At 42.0% G+C, this 19,222-nt stretch overlaps 1 protein-coding gene across 1 annotated transcript; it reads left to right on the forward strand.

Annotated features, from left to right (window-relative positions):
- Positions 1-303: 303 nt before the first annotated feature.
- Positions 304-7,213, forward strand: SAXO1 (stabilizer of axonemal microtubules 1). Its single transcript, XM_027670738.1, is given in 5 exon segments — positions 304-468; positions 3,067-3,186; positions 6,638-6,892; positions 6,894-6,949; positions 6,951-7,213. Coding segments are annotated over 5 exon segments (699 nt in total). The 3' UTR covers positions 7,054-7,213.
- Positions 7,214-19,222: the final 12,009 nt, after the last annotated feature.

A 19,222-nucleotide genomic window follows, 5' to 3' on the forward strand; every position in this document is an offset into this window, starting at 1 on the left:
GGGTTTACATTAAGTCTTTCAAGTTTTCAGTCTCTCTCATGACCAAAGGGCATTTTGCCTTGTTGAACCTCATACCATGGGCCTGGGCCAATGGATCCAGCCTGTCCAGATGACTTTTAGAGCCTTACTGCCCTCCAGCAGACCAACTTAGTGTCATCTGATCAACATTAGATCAACTCCTGTCCAACTTAGTGCCATCTGCAAATGGACCAAGGGTGCGCTCGATTCTCTTGTCCAGGTCATCAGTAAAGATGTTAAACAGAACTGGTCCCAATACTGAGCTCTGGGGAACACCCACTGGTGATGGGCCACCAGCTGGATGTAACTCCATTCACCACAATGCTGTGGGCCTGGCCATCCAGCCAGTTTTTTACCCAGCAAAGAATGCACCTGTCCACGCCAGGGAGCAGTCAGTTATGTCAGGAGAATGCTGTGAAAGATGGTGTCAAAGGCTTTACTGAAGTCCTAGTAGACAGCATCCAGAGCCTTTCTCTCATCCACTAACTAGGTCACCTTGTCATAGAAGGAGATCAGGTAGGTCAAGCAGGACCTGGGACCTGCCTTTCACAAACTCATGCTTGCTGGGCTTGATCCTCTGATTGTCTGCATTTGTGACATGCTGACACTTGAGAAGGTCTGCTCCATGACCTCCCCTGACACCAAGGTCAGGCTAACATGCCTAGTTCCCCAGGTCCTCCTTCTAGCCTTTCTTGTAGATGGGCATCACATTTGCTAACATCCAGTCTACTGGGACTTCCTTAGTTAACCAGGACCACTGGTAAATAATACAGAGTAGCTTGGTGAGGTCTTCTATCAGCTCCTGCAGTACCCATCCTGACATGGAACTCTACCAACTTGTTTCCCTACCTATGCCTTTTTACTGTTGATTTAAATCACAAATGTGATTGATGAAGTTTGAAATGCCCAATGGGATGTCTCTGTTTTTGTTGAAGTTTTCAGAAACAACTGAACAGATCAGAGGGTTTCAAAGAGCAGCCTGCACTTCTATAAATGCCTTCTATCTCCAGAATGAACCAAAGCAGCTAGACAGCTTTGTGTCTGGCTATAACTAAACTGTGGGCTCATTAGTGTCCTCTTAAGGCAGGCAAGGAGGGGCCGTCACCATGTGGGGTTTGTTAAGGAGTCCTTAGAAACTTCCTGTTCAATCAGCAAAACTATTCTTGCTCAGACAAGGCTAATGATTTCCACAGTAACTATTACCCCTGGATTTTGTACAACTTCTGAAAAAAAATCTCAGACTAGTAAGAAACTGGTAAGAAACTAAGACAGAAACTACTTACATTTACTTCTTCAGAGCATGTACTCTACCAAATATATAAAACTTACCCCCCTTTGTAAGAGTTAAAAACACAGAGAATGAACAGTTAGTCATCGGATTGCAAGTTTTTCTGTCCTCTGGGCAACACTGCTAAGAAAACATACCCAATGTGAAAGTGCCAAGGTGTAGTGGAAAAATGCAGCCACCCCCTGTTAGAAGGCTACTAAAAACTCTGGTTCTGTGTGGCCATAGAGAAAATTAATTGACAGAATGTATGAGAATAACTGCAGAGATTGTGAGGCAAGGAAACACTGATTCATGACCAGCCTTCTCTAGTAACATTTCACTGAGTGTTGTAACTGCAAGACCCCTTGATAAGGTCTGGGAGTTGCAGGCAGCACCACTTTTCATGGTGTACTGGATATAGGTTACCTCTGGTTTATCAGCAGATCAATCTCTCATCTGTAATCTCTGCTGCAGGTTCTATTGTATTGCAGTAGTCAGAGTGGAAAAAGGTATTCCCACTGTCAGAAAACACTTGATCACAATGTTGAAGAATTGTCTGCCTGTAATCTGTTACTTGCTTCCAGAACAGACTTGACTGTTTCAAACATAGGATTGTGCGGTAAGTGGCTTGGGAAAGACCCTTTCCATTACTGAATTTTCCCTGCTACTGAGGATGCTGAATGTCAGTTCTATTCCTGCTTGTCTTTTCTTGACCCCTCTTAAAAAACACAATGGCTTCAAATTGCTGACAGATGTATGCCAAGGGGCTGTAATGTGTGATACTTACATAAGCACCTCTTGATATTCTTGGCTATTTTTTTGCTTCTGCATTTCTGTTTTTACCCCTATACCTCCTACATTGCCATGTGAATTCTCTTCCCTTTTGCTGTACACAGACTTTTGAGAATCTTGTTTATTTGCTAAAATGCATAACTAATACAGTATATTCAGAGGCTCAGGCTCTTGCCCACTCAGATGCGTCATTACTCCAGATGCAAAGTGGAATACTAATATTAGAATAGATCCTGTACTGACTGTTTCTCCTGACTGGCTACTTGTGGTCTAAACAGATTTTGCACATAGGTGGAAAAGTACTCTGACATAAGAGACTGAATTTGCTGGTGCCAGGCAGCAGACTCTCTGCCCTGTACCAAAGGATGTGGGCAGTGAAAGAGGTTAAAGTTATTAAAGTTGGATGGTAATGTTGTTTTCTTCTCCATCTGTTTCTGCAATGTTTTGTTAGTTTTAAGTAACACTACCCCAGTATCTTTAAATAGCTCTTTCAAAGCAGTGCTTGAGAAAAAGCTGACTGTCTGACCATTTTGCTGGTATTTTGCTGTAAAACTGTTTTGATATTATCTCCCCATCCTGGCCTGAACTGGTGTACAGTGTGTTGTCTGGGAGGCTATTGTTGCCTTCCTCATATGTTTCCTGTACACACTAGATAGCCTGCTATAATTATTGGCCTTTAAAAGGAGTTATGTCTCGTGGTATAACTCCATGGTAGAACAGGGATAGTGTTATGTAGATCCATCACCTTCACGAAGTGGAAAGAAGGGAGAATCTGACCTGCCTGGGGTTATTGAGAACTGCCTCAGCTCCTTTTGCAGAGTCCATGTTTCCAAATGTAAAAGGTTCATGTGTTTCACTAACTGCTTGTATCGTATCCAGACTTTCTTATGTTGTTGAGAGAAGGGGAAGTATTAATTACTTTGTGTGTCCAGAAAAAGGAACATAGTTTTTTTCCATAGCACAAAAGAAATAAATACATTATTCTTTAGAAGAGAGGTTACATAGCTCATGAAGTATTGCCACAGAAACCTAAACCATCTGAAAAGCTTGTCAAGAGACATGAGAGTATGGATTTGACCTCCACTTACAAACATGACTCCTATACTATCTCTTGAGTTGGTCCATGCCTCTCCTATGTGATAAGACACATCCTCAGTGCCAAGATGGATATAAGAACTACTTAGAAAGGTATATCTCCTTGCAGCTTCTTTCAGGACTTCACAGGTAACTTCATTTTTGAAGAAGACAGATTAAAAGAAAGCATGACGTTTTTATTCCTTCTCTATATGTATGTCAACAAGCTGTGAAGAAACCATACAGACAGACATTGTTGGTCATACAGCACCACTGGGAGGTCTCTGAAGTCATTTCCTTTGCATATCTGACAGGCCTACAGGCATCCTGTGTAGAGAAGGGTCATGGGAATTCCTACAGGTGTATCCAGCAATATCATCTTTGGGATAGACTGAACGTAATCCTGGTATACTGCAGGTATACTGATCCACACATGCAGTGGATCAGACACATCTAAAATATGTAGAATTTACTAGTCTGAGCAGCTCATGAAGCATGGGACCCTTTCTGTGTATGCTGCTGAGTTATTCCAGGAAGGTACAAGAGATGTACCCAGGAAATATGGACACACAATGCACGCAAGCTCTACCGCTGGTAAAACAGGCAAACTGTGCATCTATCTACACCCTTGTTTCTCAGTAGCAGTATCTCGGTGTAGAAGGCGTGTCTTTGTGGGAGCTTATTTCCTTCTCCACCAGCAGAAATTCTCTTCTGCATGCACTGGGAGAAAACTTTCAGTCACACAGTTACAACAACCATGCTAGTTTAGGTAGTAAGTCATAAGTAGAAAGTTTAGAGGATTTTCCCTCCCCTCTGCACACCTTTCAGCTAGCTAACATGGGTAGGCAGATAGTTAGAATTTGTGTATTTCTTAAACTATTTTTACTTATTTTATTTTATTTTTATAATGCTGTGCAAATGTAATAGCTTATGGTTGGAGCTGACATTGAGATTTGTCCCAAGGTACAGAGGTAATTTTTTCCTTAAAATTCAAAATGATATAGGGAGTCAGGAAGTCGGGAAACGTGTGTGAATGCAGCGTTAAAATTACCTGGCTGAAATGAATGAAAGTCAGACTTTAGTGCAGCTGCATGTTTGCAACACCATAAACTGCAATTTTTACACCAAGCACACAGGAAATGCTCCTCATTTAGAATGACTTGATTTGTGAAGTCTATGACCCACAAGTGCAAAATACTCACATTTACACAATTTTGAACACCTAGTTCTGCATAGGCAATGTCACCAGATGGTATTTGTTGGAACAGCTTCAGTGAAACCAATAAAAGAAGGCAGCTTAGTGCAAGTGAAGGATCTTTCTTTCTGTGTTTCGATATCCTTAACTTCTTTGTATCTGAAACAGATGTATATCTTTGTCTTTTATAGGTGTTTAGGTCAGCACCTTAGCTGTAGCTCCAGAGCTCTAATAAAATGTATCACAGACACATTTGGTTATAATTTACCGTATTTTTCAAAACACTGCAAATGGAAATCGTTGACCAAACCCCCTCAAAAATCAAGCTGCATACTGAATGAATTTTCTTTTAAAGGCCCAGGTTCAACAAAACATACAGGTTTTCATTGTGCTATTCTCTAAGCGTTGCTAGGTTTTACTGATCCCTGCTGTTGTGGTTTAACCCCAGCCATCAACCAAGCCCCATGCAGCCACTCACTCACTGTCCCACCAGTGGGATCGCGGAGAGAACTGGAAGGGTAAAAGCTGGAAAACTCATGGGTTGAGATAAGGACAATTTGATAGGTAAAGCAAAAGCTATGCACACAAGCAAAACAAAACAAGGAATTCATTCACCACTTCCTATGGGCAGGCAGATGTTCAGCCATTGCCAGGAAAGCAGAGCTCCATGACATGCAACTGTTACTTGGTAAGGCAAACACCATCAGTCCCGATATCCCCCACTTCCTCCTTCTTCCTCTCATTTTACATACTGAGTATGATATTATATGTTCTGGAGTATCCCTTTGGTCAGTTTGGGTCACCTGTCCCAGCTGTGTCTCCTCCCAGCCTTCCATGTACCCCCAACTTCTTCATCAATGTGGCAGTGTGAAAAGCAGAAAAGGCCTTCACTTTGTGAAGCAATAAAAAGTACATATTTGTATTACCAGTCTTGTTCAGCACAAATCTAAAACGCTGCCCCATACAAGACACTGTGAAGAAAATTAACTCTACCCCAGCTGAAACCAGCACACCCACTCAAGTGTGAAAAATTGAAATATTCTATTCAATTAATTATTGTAACTGAAATATTTGAACAGCATATATAATAGTGCTACATTGGTATTAAATTACCTTTCCTACTGTATAGTCATGTTCCTTCCGACTAAACACACTATATCCCAAATGACACTGTAGGTTTAAGATGATGCTATTGCATATCGAAGTTCATGTCAGATGGCTTTGCAACTTAAAGTTTCAAAATTCTCATCTCCTCCAGGCTACACACGTAGCTGTCTCTGTCTGTCTGCAGATATGTAATCTAATTTTAATTTAGTCTTGCTTGGGTATAGGTCCTGCCTAACCCTCCAACAACATATGGTTCATATCCTCCATTCCCTCCTGTACCCTCTAATGTTTTCAAGATTGTGCTACATGGGAAACTATTAATATCCATGAGATAAGAATTAGAGTTATGATAAAACTGTAACATATTTTGAAGGAATGGTAGCACTGCTGGCTTACACAAAGTAAAATAAATTCATAATGCCTAAGACAGATGGACTTGCTTATCATATTCTGAATATTTTGCAAGAGCTGAGGTTACATCTAAAATGCATAGACTGTTTTCCAGCAAAGATGGGAGAACCTAAAAAGCTTTTTGGTAACTCTTGGTTGGCATCTGAAATGTGAGATCTCTGAGCAAGCCTTTGCTTAGACATGGGCTGAATCTCATAGGTTTTTCACTTTTTAATACTTTATTAATACTTCCGCTGCAATAACACATCTGTATATGTATATACTCATGGTTCATCCTGTTGGACCATTACTCCAGGAAAATTACATACCCTGGGCATGGGCACAAGGTCAGCATCTCACCACTGCAGTAATGCCTGGACATCTCCTTTTGCCCCAGAGAAACAAGAGCGCCTGGGGCAAATTCTATTTGGAGTGGAGAGTTCAAATATGCTGATACCTAATTGCATCATTTACTCTATAATACTTTGAAATCTAGACTTCCTTCCTGTGCAAAGTTAGCTGGAAGCTTATTTGCCTGACGACTCTTAGTGTGGTTTGGAAGGAGGGAAAAAAATCCCAAACAACACAACCAACAAAAAACCCCCTGGGTTAGCTCCAAGACTATTTAATTTCAACTTCCTACCAGTAATCATAATGCTCTCTAGGGGAAGTTGCACAAGGTTGCTAGGAAGGGTAAAAAACTACAGTCTTGTGGCTGCAGCACTGGTCAGACAGTTAGGCAGCTTTGTGACAGATTCCTGGTGTGACTGAGAGCAAATCTTTTTAAATTACAGGGCCTTCCTGTATTCACCAGAAAACCTGATGTATATCTTTCTCCTCTGGAAATAATGGATCTTTATACCACTACTCGGACATATTACAAGCACCCAAATGGTAAGCCAGCCAAGATGTGTCAACCTTTGGTCCACGTTAAAAAAATTACTGAGCCATTCAATAGCTCTTCTGTAATGAAGGAAGAATATAAGCCTTGGCTGTGCAAGAAATTAAAACCTATCAGTCATGCTCTGGAGCTGACTTTCCCAGCAAAACAAAATGGATTTCTTGACTACCTTTCAGACCCATCAGGCACCTCATTCACTCACAGTTATGCATGGCCTATTACAGAGACCCACCTGGTTACATCTTTGAGGGAACTGATGCTGATGGTCACAGTCTCTACATCACTACTCCCAAGAGTGAGTGCCTGTAAAGGAAACTTAAGTAAAAAGAGAGCGGACGCAGCCTTCTTGGAAACAGGTTCAAAGAGCAGGGCCTCAGTGAGCTAAAAATGACTGTGATTTTTTTTTTGTAACCTTCTTTCAAACCAATCACTGGGTTTGCATTTAGAGAGCTCTTAAAATAAACTTAATTCCCTGTCAGTGACTTTTTCTGTATCATTTGCACAAATGAAGAATACAAAATCAAGGGAAAAGACCCATTGATCCTTGTTTCTCTGTATTTTTTTTTATTTTCCCCACCTAACATTTGCTCATTGACTGAAGGAGGTGTCCTCCTGAGACACTAGAGAGACCTCTTGGTAATATATGTCATTATTGGTGTAATGGGGGTTCAGCTGCATCCATAAAAACAGAGGTAGAACAGGTAAATTATATGCTCTGAAGTCACACTTAAAAGTCATTGCTGGATAAGTGTATCAGGGCTTAATTAAATCCTGATACTTTTGGTCTGCGTTTGGCCCAGCCACCTGTGAAAGTTTATCTTTTTCCTGCCAAGTTATGAGAAAACAAGCACTGATAAATGGGAACTTCATCTTTGAAGCAAGTGTCTTGCATAAACTCAAATTAATTGCTGTCTTCTGATTGACTGATCACCTTTCAAGGGCACTTGAAAGGCAAAGCGAAGAAGAGGGAGATGAAGTAAAACCCCTAGACTCAATTAGAAAAGACCCCTGAGGTATAACACACGTGCGCAAGGGGAATCCCGAGTTACTCATGCATGTGCAGAAGAGATCCCACTTGCATAACCAGGGGGTGGGACTGAGGGCCTCTAACTGGGCGTTGCTGATCACACCAGCCCAGGTAGACGTCACTCAATTAATTGTATAAAAGCAGTTAGCTCTTATTGGAGGTTGGCAGCAAGCTTCACATCAAAGACAACGTTGCCTTTTGTGGGGACGCCCGCTATTTTGTGAGCCTGATGACTCTCTGGGAATGCAGCTTCTGCTATGGGTAGTTCTAGGCATTCTGGGTCAGTAAGATAACTTTATAAGCAACAGCTGAGTAATTGGGGGAATCGTACCGAGGGCTTATTTTCCTCCTCCTTCCTCTCTTTCAGGTTTGTTTGTTTTGTTGGCCACCTCTTGGCAATAAATATCAGTTTTTGTTGAGCTTTCAACGGTATTATGGTTTCAGTTTCAGTATCCTCTGAACTCTCCCTGTTACAATAAATCTGAGATTTCAACCTTTTTCAGTACTCCCATCAAAGACACATACAAAAGCTACAATTGCTGGGTAAATATTACTGAATATTGCACCTTCAGTAACTGTGTCACTGTGTTGTCCAGAACTAGGCTATCAGATTGGAGGTTTTCCTGCCAAAGATACTACCCTAGGCTGACACCTTACAAGGGAACCTTTTCAGTAAAAGCTCTTCACTGCAGGATGCTGGACAGTTACCAGAAATGTCAAAGGGTTGAAATTGTCATGTGTTGCTACAGTTCAGCCAGCAGCTAGAGTGATACGATCTTTTGGATAGGGCCAGTATTAAGCTTCTCACCAGAACTCTTCATTTCTCTGTCCAAAGTGCTTTCTGTAGGCTTTCAAGTGTTCCATTAGCGCTATGAAACTTTCTGACTTCTAAGAGAATTCCACTTTCCTAAATCCTCCTCTCCCTTATTCCTGGCAGCTCTCGCTGTTTTCTAAATATTTAGTTCGAGTCCTAGCTAGAGCTGTTGTGTGCTTGATGATCCTTTTGGGTGCCTTCCAACTCTATTTATATATGATTCTATGATTCTGTGAAAGACCACCAAAGCACCATTTAAAGAGGAAGTGGAAGACAATTTCTGTATAAATGTATTTTAAAACTTCGAAAAAGCTTTGAAACCTGTTTGTCGCAGGGTATCTTGTCGTTAGGCCTGGTCTGAAGGGGGAAGAAAGACACACAAGACACACTAGGATGGTGAGACAAAGAGATGTCTGCCTGCTCAGCGCAGCAGGCAGCCTTTTATTGAGCTTACTAACTTCTACTTTCCCACACACAGAACATAAACATATTCCCACAAAACACCCAGGAATTTAACACCTGCACATTATCAAACAGCTTTGGCCTTGTACTGCCTAACACTCAAGCCTGTATCTATGGGAACATGCGATTAGCCTTACTTTTCTCAAGGGAAAGGCCTGACACCCTGCAAAACTTCAAGCTCCTCTACTTCCAGGGGGCTCGGGGGTTCTATGGGCCTGCCATCTCCCCCCACACCTGTTGGGATAGAAATTTTCCATAACTGCTTGCAAGTTAAAGCCAAACATATTCCATCTGAAAAAATGAATGCTTAACCCTGAGGGTGGGAAGCAACTGGAACAATACCCTAAAGGCACAGTGGGTCTGCTTCACTTAAAGTCCTTGAGTCAGTCCTAGAGGCCTTTTCTAAACATAGGCTCTAGTTCAATGAAAAATTATGTGCTTGCAGCAGGAGCAACTGGGCAAACCTCTACAGACTACACTATACAAAAGGACCAAACTGTGCAGTCATTGGTGACTCCACACAGCCTTCAGAAATTCATGAATCTGTAAAATAGCCACTCACCCATAGTGAGTAATTGAGCTAGAGTATGTTTGGCTTTTTTTCTTTTTCAGCTCCTCCTTTTATCAGCCTTCTTGAACCTTCATTTCTTTAATATTGAACTTCAACAGGAAAATACTTTTTCTTCCCTGTCTCTTTTGATTCAATTACTTTTCTGATTTTAGTTATCAATCTGTAATTCTGTCAATTCTGAAAGAGAGTTTATATGAAAGAAATAGCTGAGGCTCGTGACTGTGGAAAAGATTGTTCTTTCATGTGTGAAAACTCCCCAGTGTTCTTTCAACTCTTTGATGTGACTGGCAGGGAATGCAGAGCAAGGAGAGTCTAGCGTGTAAATCCATCTTTACTACAGGTTTGTGGATCTTTTTTGCTGAGTGGAAATTAGATAGTCATATCAATCTGGATAGTAATGCAATATTCTACTTAGCATTAGTAATTCTGGATTTTGAACATTAATAATGGGAAGCTCGATTTTCCAAACAGTGGACCAGGTCACACCAGCATCAAGAGGTCACAACTGTTTCAATCCAACACTTTCACAGCATAAGACACAGATTTTTTTTTTTCTTGACCTGTACTTATATGTGTTAAAAACTTCGGAAAACCAATATATAATAACACTAAAAATAAAGAGAGTTCGCTTGGGTGACTAAAGGTGTGATTCCACAGAAATTAAAGCTGATTAAAGCTTGGGCTGCTGCAATTTCACTACGTTCTCCTCCTGCAGCTGTATGTTTCCCTTCTTTTTGGTAACATTTATGGTCTCTGACTGCATGATGGGCCAGATCAGAAGGCTTACCTTACTGGTGGAAAAGTAGTGTTTTAGTAAAGTTAAGACCCATTTACTTTATTTTCCTGAACCAGTGCACCACACAGTTGCACAATTACAGACTTAGGTGAAGATATCAGTGAAGAATCACATGGCTCAGGTAGCCCAGATGTGACTTCACTGGCTGTGGTCGTTCATTTCCACATCTCCATTTCCCAAGAATGTTTTTCAATGCCTTTTAACTTGGTGTTACCCTAAAGCAAAGCCTGGGCTCCTCAGGACGAGGGAGATGTGGAGCTTCTGAAGCAGGTCCAGTGGAGGGTCCCAAAGATGGTTAAGGGACTGAAGCACCTCTCTCTCCTGAGGAAAGGCTGAGAGAGTTGGGCCTGTTCAGCCTTGAGAAGACAAGGCTGAGAGAGAGCTTCATCAATGTTTGTAAGTATCTGAATGGAACGTGCCAAGAGGATGAAGCCAGGCTCCTCTTGGTGATGCCAAGCAATAGAACAAGACACAATGGGAAGAAACTGATGTACAGAAAGTTCCATCTGAATATGAGGAAGAACTAACTTACTGTGGGAGTGACTGTGCACTGGAACAGATTGCCCAGAGAGGTTGTGGAGTCTCCCTCACTGGAGATATTCAAGAACCATCTGGGTGTGATCCTCTGCCATGTGCTCTAAGATAACTCTGCTTGAAGAGGGAAGTTGGACAAGATGACCTACGGTAGATGAGTTGGAGGGGGAGAATCCTTCAGGCCTGGCTTCAGTCCATTACCTGGAAGGTGTATGCCCTTCCACCCTGCCCCCCACCCACGTGGCCTGACACCCCACAAAGGACCACTCACCAGACCACCAGGGGAAAGACGGACGAAAGAGGAAGTTTATTGTGAAGTAGGGGCTTATATAGCTCTTGGGAGGGTCAAAGGGGACCAATCACAGGTGAGGGGTCTTACAATCAGGTAAGGAGTTAACAGCCAAATAAGGAAGGGGTTAACAAAGGACCAATGAGAGCACCTTGGGACATCTTCCCAGGACACTCCTGCCTGAGAGATAAGGGGTCTTACAGAAGGTATCGGGAAACAGCAGCAGTGACTCTGCAAAAAGCCATCTTAACACGTGTTTAAACAACATTAAAAACTTCTGATTCACCAGTCCATCTTTGGCAGGACTTTTCCCATAACTCCATTGCTACAATGACCCACTGTGGGGTCCCTTCTAACTTTAACCATTCTGTGGTTCTGTGACCTTGCACTCATGATGCAGCACAAGAAAACACTTCTCAGTGAACAAATTGGTGGAGAGAGAGAAGTTAGCTGTAGTCAACGTCCTACTTTTGAAGAATGGATAATGGCATTGTTGCCTAAAGATCGGGAGTAGAAAAAAATCCAGGCAAATTTAGTAGAGATAAGATACAGAACAGCTCTTTAATGAAGGCCTTCTGGCACAAGGAGTACGAAAAGGCATGTCTGCCCTGTGTCCAGGGGTTCCACAATTTATGGTCCAATCCGAGAACCACCCACTCCCGGGTCTGCCCCTCAGGTACACCTACCCCGAAGTTGAGCTGGAAGTCCTAAGACTCCTTTTTTCCTCTTCTTCATGGCACATACTGTCTTTGGAGCTTCTCCAAGGTTCCAGGCTTGAAGGTTGCTTTGATTATGATTGTATCTTGTTGATCAGGCCTGGGGTGAAAATATTCTTAAACAAGAGGTGTTTAGTACAGTCCTACCTTGAAAGGAGCCTAAACAAGCCTAAAGAATTTAGAAGATTTGATTTGAAATGGGGGAATAGGGTTTGGTAAGTGTTAACTACAATTCTAAAGTGTGACAGACTATACAGCTACATTAAAATCTACAAAAGCTAAAAATCCTAAAAATTCAAAGGCATCAGCATGAATACCTAAATACTGGCTGAAGTACAAAGGCTTACAATCAAGAATTTTCAAAAGCTAAAAGGAAAGGATGAAACAAAGGTGGCTTTGTCCTTGGCAGGGTTGAGAAAAGCATGCAAAAAAAGAACAAGGAGGATTGTGCTAAAGCAAAAACGGATGAAAAACATTACTGCCAAAGCCAGTTACTACAGTGGTATTGACTACTGTGATCATTGCCAAAAAATGTCAGCTGTGCACAGGAACAGTTCCATGTATGTACACTGCACAGACTGTTTGGAGTGATAGCTTCTAGCTGCATCCCTGAAAACACAGAAGAGGAGAACTCATCAGCACTACTGAACTCCAGGGCAAAGCACAATCTGTTTCGCAAGTTTTAGGCACAAAAGCTGAATAAAGAAGACGTTCAAACTACATCTTAGAGGGGTAGCAGCTAATAGAAAGTTACAAATGTTTCCTTAGCCAGGAGGAAGACAGCCCTGCAGGTCTTGACTGTGAAAAGGCTGAGTAAAATTACTGAATTCCCCTATTCTCAGTGGGAAACAAAATGAAACAACTCCAAAAGAAACCAAGTTATCTGGAATAATGGGGGAGATAACTAATCCATTCAGTTTTGACTTGTAAGATATCAGCCTTACAACCACCTGTACCTGCAAGGACTGCCAGCCCCAGTACCTTACATCTGCAGAAGGCAATCCATCTGGAGAAGCTTTGCAGTTGGCAATAGGTGAGAGGTCAAAAAAAATCAATATATTATGTACTTGTGGTCTAGAAATATGAACAAGCAGTAAATTTGTGAAAATTATACCACTACAAATTCTAAAAAGGGCTTCACCCAATACTATAGACTACCAAAGAGAGTAAATTGTCAGCACCTAGAGTGTTTCCAAGCTATGGAGAAACTGTTGAAAGATAAATGGTATGCTTCAGCAAGGATTGAGGGTGTTCATATCACAGAGGGAAGCAATATAGGTCCTGGGCATGGTATTCAGGAAGCAGAAGGCAGCTGAACTTAATATGTGAGAAACCAAGCCTTTTCTTTGCAAGATAAAAAAAAAGACCTTTCTTGGGGTACAGGTAGGATCTTCTAAAGGGATCCATATTATCTAAGTTGGAAAGAGGTGTGCAGAGAACTGCGGTCTGGGTTCCCTGGGATGGGAAACTTCCATAATGAATTTTCTGAGCAGACTTCGCTTTTGGCTGATCTCACTAAAAATCCCTCTTCCCCCTACTGTAGTAGTGTCTGTCTCTTTCTCACATTGGAAGCAGTAGTTTGATAAGCTGTGCCTCTCCTTGCTTTTGGGAGAAATACTGCTTTGGAGGAACCCGATTTTCCCTTCTCTGTCTGACTGCACTTCAGTCCCACAAATGTTTTAGGCTGCATTCAGCAGAGTAACTCTAAAATTGGCAATGGTGTGTTCAGCTCTATGTTCCCTGTTTCCATCAGCTCACTAGTGCTGTGCTTGTCAGTATGAATTGCCCCCAGAAGAGTAAAAGGGCTCATGTGCACTTCCAAATGCCATCACACGGGCTCAGGCATACTACTTTGCTGGGCAAGCAGGTCCCTGCTCTGCTTTGCTCTCTGTTAAAAAAAAAAAAAAAGTGCCTGTTGGATCCTCCCTGCACAGCTGGATTTGATTTTCTGTGATTTGTACGTAGTGGACTAACACTGAGATTTTTCTTTTTTGGTAATAAAATCACTAGGTTGTATGCTATTACTTGAAAACTGACTCCAACAGCATTTCAGAAGGCAAAGTGTTTTAACAAGCATCCACTAACCTTACTGGCTATTTATTTAAACCAATAATTTATGCTTTAAAAAAACCCCACCATGTTGAAAAGGCTAGAGGGAAGTCCCCATATAGCCCAAAAGCTCCTCAGCCCAAGCATTAAGCACTGCCTTAAGAGAAAAGAATCCATCCTGCCTCCTTACTTGGAGAGCAAGCTGTTCACGGCCTGTCTGGTGTGATCCTTCTGGCTCGTCTTATTATTTTCTGCTTTCCCACTGACGCTAGGGAGTTGTATACAAACCATGCAAGATCTTGAAGCAGCAGACTACTTTATAGTATTAAAGAGAGTAGCAGTAGCGAGTGGTTTCCCATGTCTATGTCATCCTAAGTGCGTGTGGGTAACTACACGCTTACTATGGAGTTGTTTGCATCCTGTACCGCTTAAATAAAGAGTATTTATATGTAACCAGAGGGCAACTCTCTGGTGTCCCTTTCCCTTTTAGCCACATACAATGGCATTCTTTTCTGTGTATCTATGCAAATATAAAACTTTTCTTTGCAAAGGGCTTAAAGGCTTAGACAACATTCTTGGTTTTCCCTTTTTTCTCTCCCCCAAGAGGTAAGCTGTGTGTTAGCAGAAAGGATAGAGAAGCGCAACACAATCAAGCAACAGACCCTTTGCTCATTGTTTTGGCTTAAACCCCCAAGTTATTAGAGTTTCAAAAACTCTAACCCTTTCTCGAGGTAGCAGAGATGTCTCTGTGGTCTTCCCTGGTTGCAGAGCACTTGCTCTGCTTGCGAGAGGAGTCTCCTGCAAGAGAGGAGGGCTCTGTTAAACTGCAGCGTTGGTTGGTGTAGTCCTGCCTGCTGTGCTGCAGTCCTCCTATAATCTCAGGGATTTAGCCAAAATTATCCTGGTACCCTGGGTATTTGAGTTTCTGGACAAGTGTGGAAGCACCCTGTAAGGCACCCTGCCTCTGTTGAAGGACGAGCATTTTGTGATATCAGGGTTGCTTTAGCTGTCTGTGTTTAAAGATGATGTGCAGAGGAATCTGGCCTTCAGAAACACGATGTCCATCTTTCTCAAGAGCTGCTGCTCTTGCTGAAAGTGGCAGTCATTTTGAAGGGACTGTGGAAGAAGCATTGTAGGATGAAATCTCTCCTTGGAGAGAAATAATTTTAATATTTATATTTAGTAATTAAATCAGCTCTCAAGGTCAAAGGCCTGCAGACATCTTTGAAGCTATGTAAGCAAGTGAGGGAGCAATGAGCGGATCTAGCGGATCTGGGACAGTGAGATGCCAAGGAGAAATGGATGTGACGCAGTCCTATATTGCTCCTTCCCGTCTGCCATACCTCATGGACAATCAACACGTGTAATTCAGAGCAGCCTGAGGCAGTATAACTGTTATAGACTCAGAGAGGGGCACTGAAGACATTCCCATGCAGTCCTGTTTCTGTATGCTAGAAGTGTGTGTAGGTCTTCCAACATGTGAACTCACCAGTCACAGTGCCAAAGGCAGGCAGTGTAAAGCTGGAATGCATGAAGGGCAAAGCATATCCAGTGGGCTTCCTGCACTACAAACAAAACAAAAAACACTAGCAACATTCTCATGAGAACGAATCACATCTGACTGGGGTTATAGCTCATCATATTTGCTGCAAATAGTTCAACTTTCACAGTTTTACTTATTACTTTATACTGTCAGCTGCTTTCCATGTCATTAACGCAGTATATGCTTTGTCATCAGCATCTGTAGCAATAGTACTTACAAGATCGATTGTTTCATGTCTTTTTTTCCCAATTTTTTTTAATTGTTCAGAAGTAATTTTTTTGCTGCCATAACCTTGTATCTCCCCACATAAAGCCTTCTCTATATGAGCATGAGCTAGTGTACAAACTCAGATCACTGAGGAACCACTGTTGATGATTCTGTTTTAAATAAATTTCATGAGATACTTTGTGGTCTGTTTTGTGAGTTTATTTTTGTTTGAAAAAACTCTTCCAGATAGACCCTGCCATGACACCTCTCTAACGTGAAGGCACTTGCATACTTTCAGCCTTGCTGCCTCAATCACCCCGAAAGTGCACTGGATCCCTCAGTAGAGGCTGTTCCAGGTTTTGTAACCATTCTGGCAAAAAAGAGGGGCTGGAGTCTGTGATTTCATGGACTTTCCAGTCTCAGTCTTCATCAGTGATTTTAGCTTGCCGCATGGCACGCTGCCTTTATATAATAAAGAAGACATTACGTTCCCTGTGAGATGGTGAACAAAGAGCTTTATTTGAACAACGCGCCCCCTTTTATATCCCATAACCATGTGATCCCTTTATCCAATGGGGGTTGTGAACCTCGGTGCATGCTCTCTGGGCCTCTCTGCCCTGGTACATCCCCTATGTACCTCAGACGCCCCTACATCACCCCCCTTTTTAATTTTTAAGAGGATCACAAAAACAGTGCAAAACAACGGTACAAACAATCAGAACAGTACATTATAAACTATCAAGGCTTGCAATGATCCAGCATACTGCTTGCCTTGGTCTCTTATAGTCCTACTGTGAACCTTTTAAAACTCTCTTATATTCCTATAGGGTGGTGCAACTTGGAGAAATACCTTTATTAATCTATAGGCCCTGGCCTAACCGTGCAAACTTATAATCTTTATTAACTTGAGGGTTTTAAATAACTGGGGAGTGTAACTTTATTAAGAAACAGGCTAAGCTTAGCAGAACTAAATTCTCTTAGGTGACCCTGTGGCGGAGGTATTGTTATCTGTGAGGTGTTTAGTGTTTCAATATTTGTCCAGTCATACTACACTCTGGTCCATTCACTCTACACAATCGCTTGATGGCCATCACATCACGCATCATACACACATTCATGGATTTTTATAAACTGTTTTTTGCCACACTGGTCGTCCTTAAAGTAAACCTTAGACATAAACATAGCTTCCTTACAACTTCTGCGTTACTCTGGTTCTTGCTGATGTGATTTTATACTTTGTGGGGTGTAACAGACCTGGAAGGGGTTCATTTTAACTCCTTTCCTTCAGGCTCTCCAGCATAGCCTCTCCCCCAAATCAGAGATTTAGTGGTTCCGTCCACTGCCCAAATATCAATTCCCTTACCATGACCGATGTTTTGGGAGAGGTACACTAGCCTGGGGTTTGTGTTACCTTTCATACTCATATGTTTCCAGCTTGTCACAATTTGAAAGTTAATACATACATGGCTTTTCACAGATATTCTTTTGGCTATACAGATTCTCTCCCCCCTTTTTTGTTTAGTTGACACTGTTTTGATGTGTTGTGTGCTGTTTGTATAATTACCTGTATAATGAGTGAGTGTGGAATACTTGTGACATGAGAATTTTCCTATTTGATAGGAAATATAGCTGCTTTACTGTGAATATTATGGACCAAGAGTTGCTGGGCAACTAAGCCAAGGTGTCACACTCTGGCCTTTTCTGCAGTGGGTGTTGCGGAGGTTACATGATGTGGGTATATACCTACTGTTACATGTACATATTATAATATGTCCAGTTCAGAGATGTGTGTGATACCTGTTTGCTCAATCTCATTTGCAATTAACCATATGGGGTTAACGCGTTCTGAGATGGCATTGTTGTGATTTTTCGACAGTTTGGGCGTGACATGATGAAGTCTTGAGCTGATTGAATGTTGTTTGAATTGTCTGTTCAAGGAACTTGCGTTCTGATGGAAAAATTAATTAGACAATTTCGCTTGCTTCAAGACCTTAGATATGATGTTAAACGTTGTTATTTAGTCAGTCTCTTAATTCTCTGTCAGTTGTTGGCCCTTACCTGTCATTGTGTTATCTTGTATGCATTGTATGAAACTCCAAACGTCATATGATTCACAAGAAACCTAATAGAACGCATTTCAATTAACAGGTAAAGACTAACGATATCTCAAATAAACAAACCTTCAAGATGGGGTATTAACTTGCAATATAACAGAATCAGTTACAACATTAAAAGATTGCTTAATGAACTTTCCCAAGGCAATATGGACGAGGTCATTTCCAGAACCTGCACAGCTTTGGTTCGTGGTCTGCGTCTGTCCTTCCCTTGTTTTGTAGCAGGATTTTACCTGAGTTATTACAGCCTTTTATGTTGTTCCCAGATGCATGTGTGAAGGCCCTGAAGCCTTTTACTGGTCCGTGTTTGCATCTGGTCGTGGCTTTTGAAGGTAGATTAGTGATCTTTGCCCACAACCTGTATTTTGAGAGATGCATGAAAGTTTTACCATGAAAGCTTGCTAAGGCAGCTTGGAACCCTGTATCCTCAGCTGGCATCCTATCCAAATTGTCCTTTGTAGCTGGCATGTAGATGATGGTAGTGGCAGAGTCCTCTCCTTCCAGTTCCTGCAGTCTTCGTCTGCCTTTAATGACAAGCTTTGCATACATCTCATTAACAGTCCACACAGTGTTAGATGGTACATGGGGCAAAATTAGCCACTCCAGTATTTGCAGTGGGTCTTTTTCAGTCTGATCCCACAGTAACAAGGCTGCTAATAGTTGATACCTGCTGGGAATGAAGGCTAGGTAGATCTGCAGTTCAGGATTTCTCCTTCTGCCTATCCCTCTCTCTATTGCCTTGGTACGAATGCCTAACACCCTTTTGGCCTCTGGTATCAGTAGCCTATTAGACATTAGACTGGAGTCTCCCTTTGGCAGCTGAAGCAGAGGGTGTAGCTCCTCTGTGGTTATGCCTAAAATAGGCCTTAACCAATTGATGGCCCCCTGAAGCCTTTGCAACTCGTGTAAATATAAAGTGTTTTTTACCTTGAGCTGCAGCAGCTGTGGAGAATTTTCTTGCTGCATGAATTCCTGTCCAAGGAAAGTCCAGGGTAACAGTTGCTGAATTTTCTCCGCTGCAAGCTGTAACCCTGCATCTTGGACAGTTTTGATTAGAGCAGTAAGAGTAAATGGCAGTTCATTTCCTGTGGCCATGCTCATTGGTATGTTACCTGTACAAGGATGTATCGTGGTTGTTCGATACCTTGTCGGGCTATTTTGCATTCCCTGAGGAGAGACAACCCAGCAATAGCCTTGCATGGGTCGTGCATTTTTCAAGGCCATGATGGGAAAGGCAAGCCTTGGTACATCCTCAGGGTGTAGGAAGGTGGTAGAGGAATAAAGCTTTGAATCAGTTACCAATAGCGGCCAACTTGTTGGGAACACATTGGGCGAAGGCAGTCCATGCTGCGGTGC

The sequence above is a fragment of the Neopelma chrysocephalum genome, unplaced genomic scaffold (genome assembly GCF_003984885.1).
Source record: "Neopelma chrysocephalum unplaced genomic scaffold, ASM398488v2 Primary Assembly neopelma1_96926, whole genome shotgun sequence".
Classification (NCBI taxonomy): domain Eukaryota; kingdom Metazoa; phylum Chordata; class Aves; order Passeriformes; family Pipridae; genus Neopelma; species Neopelma chrysocephalum.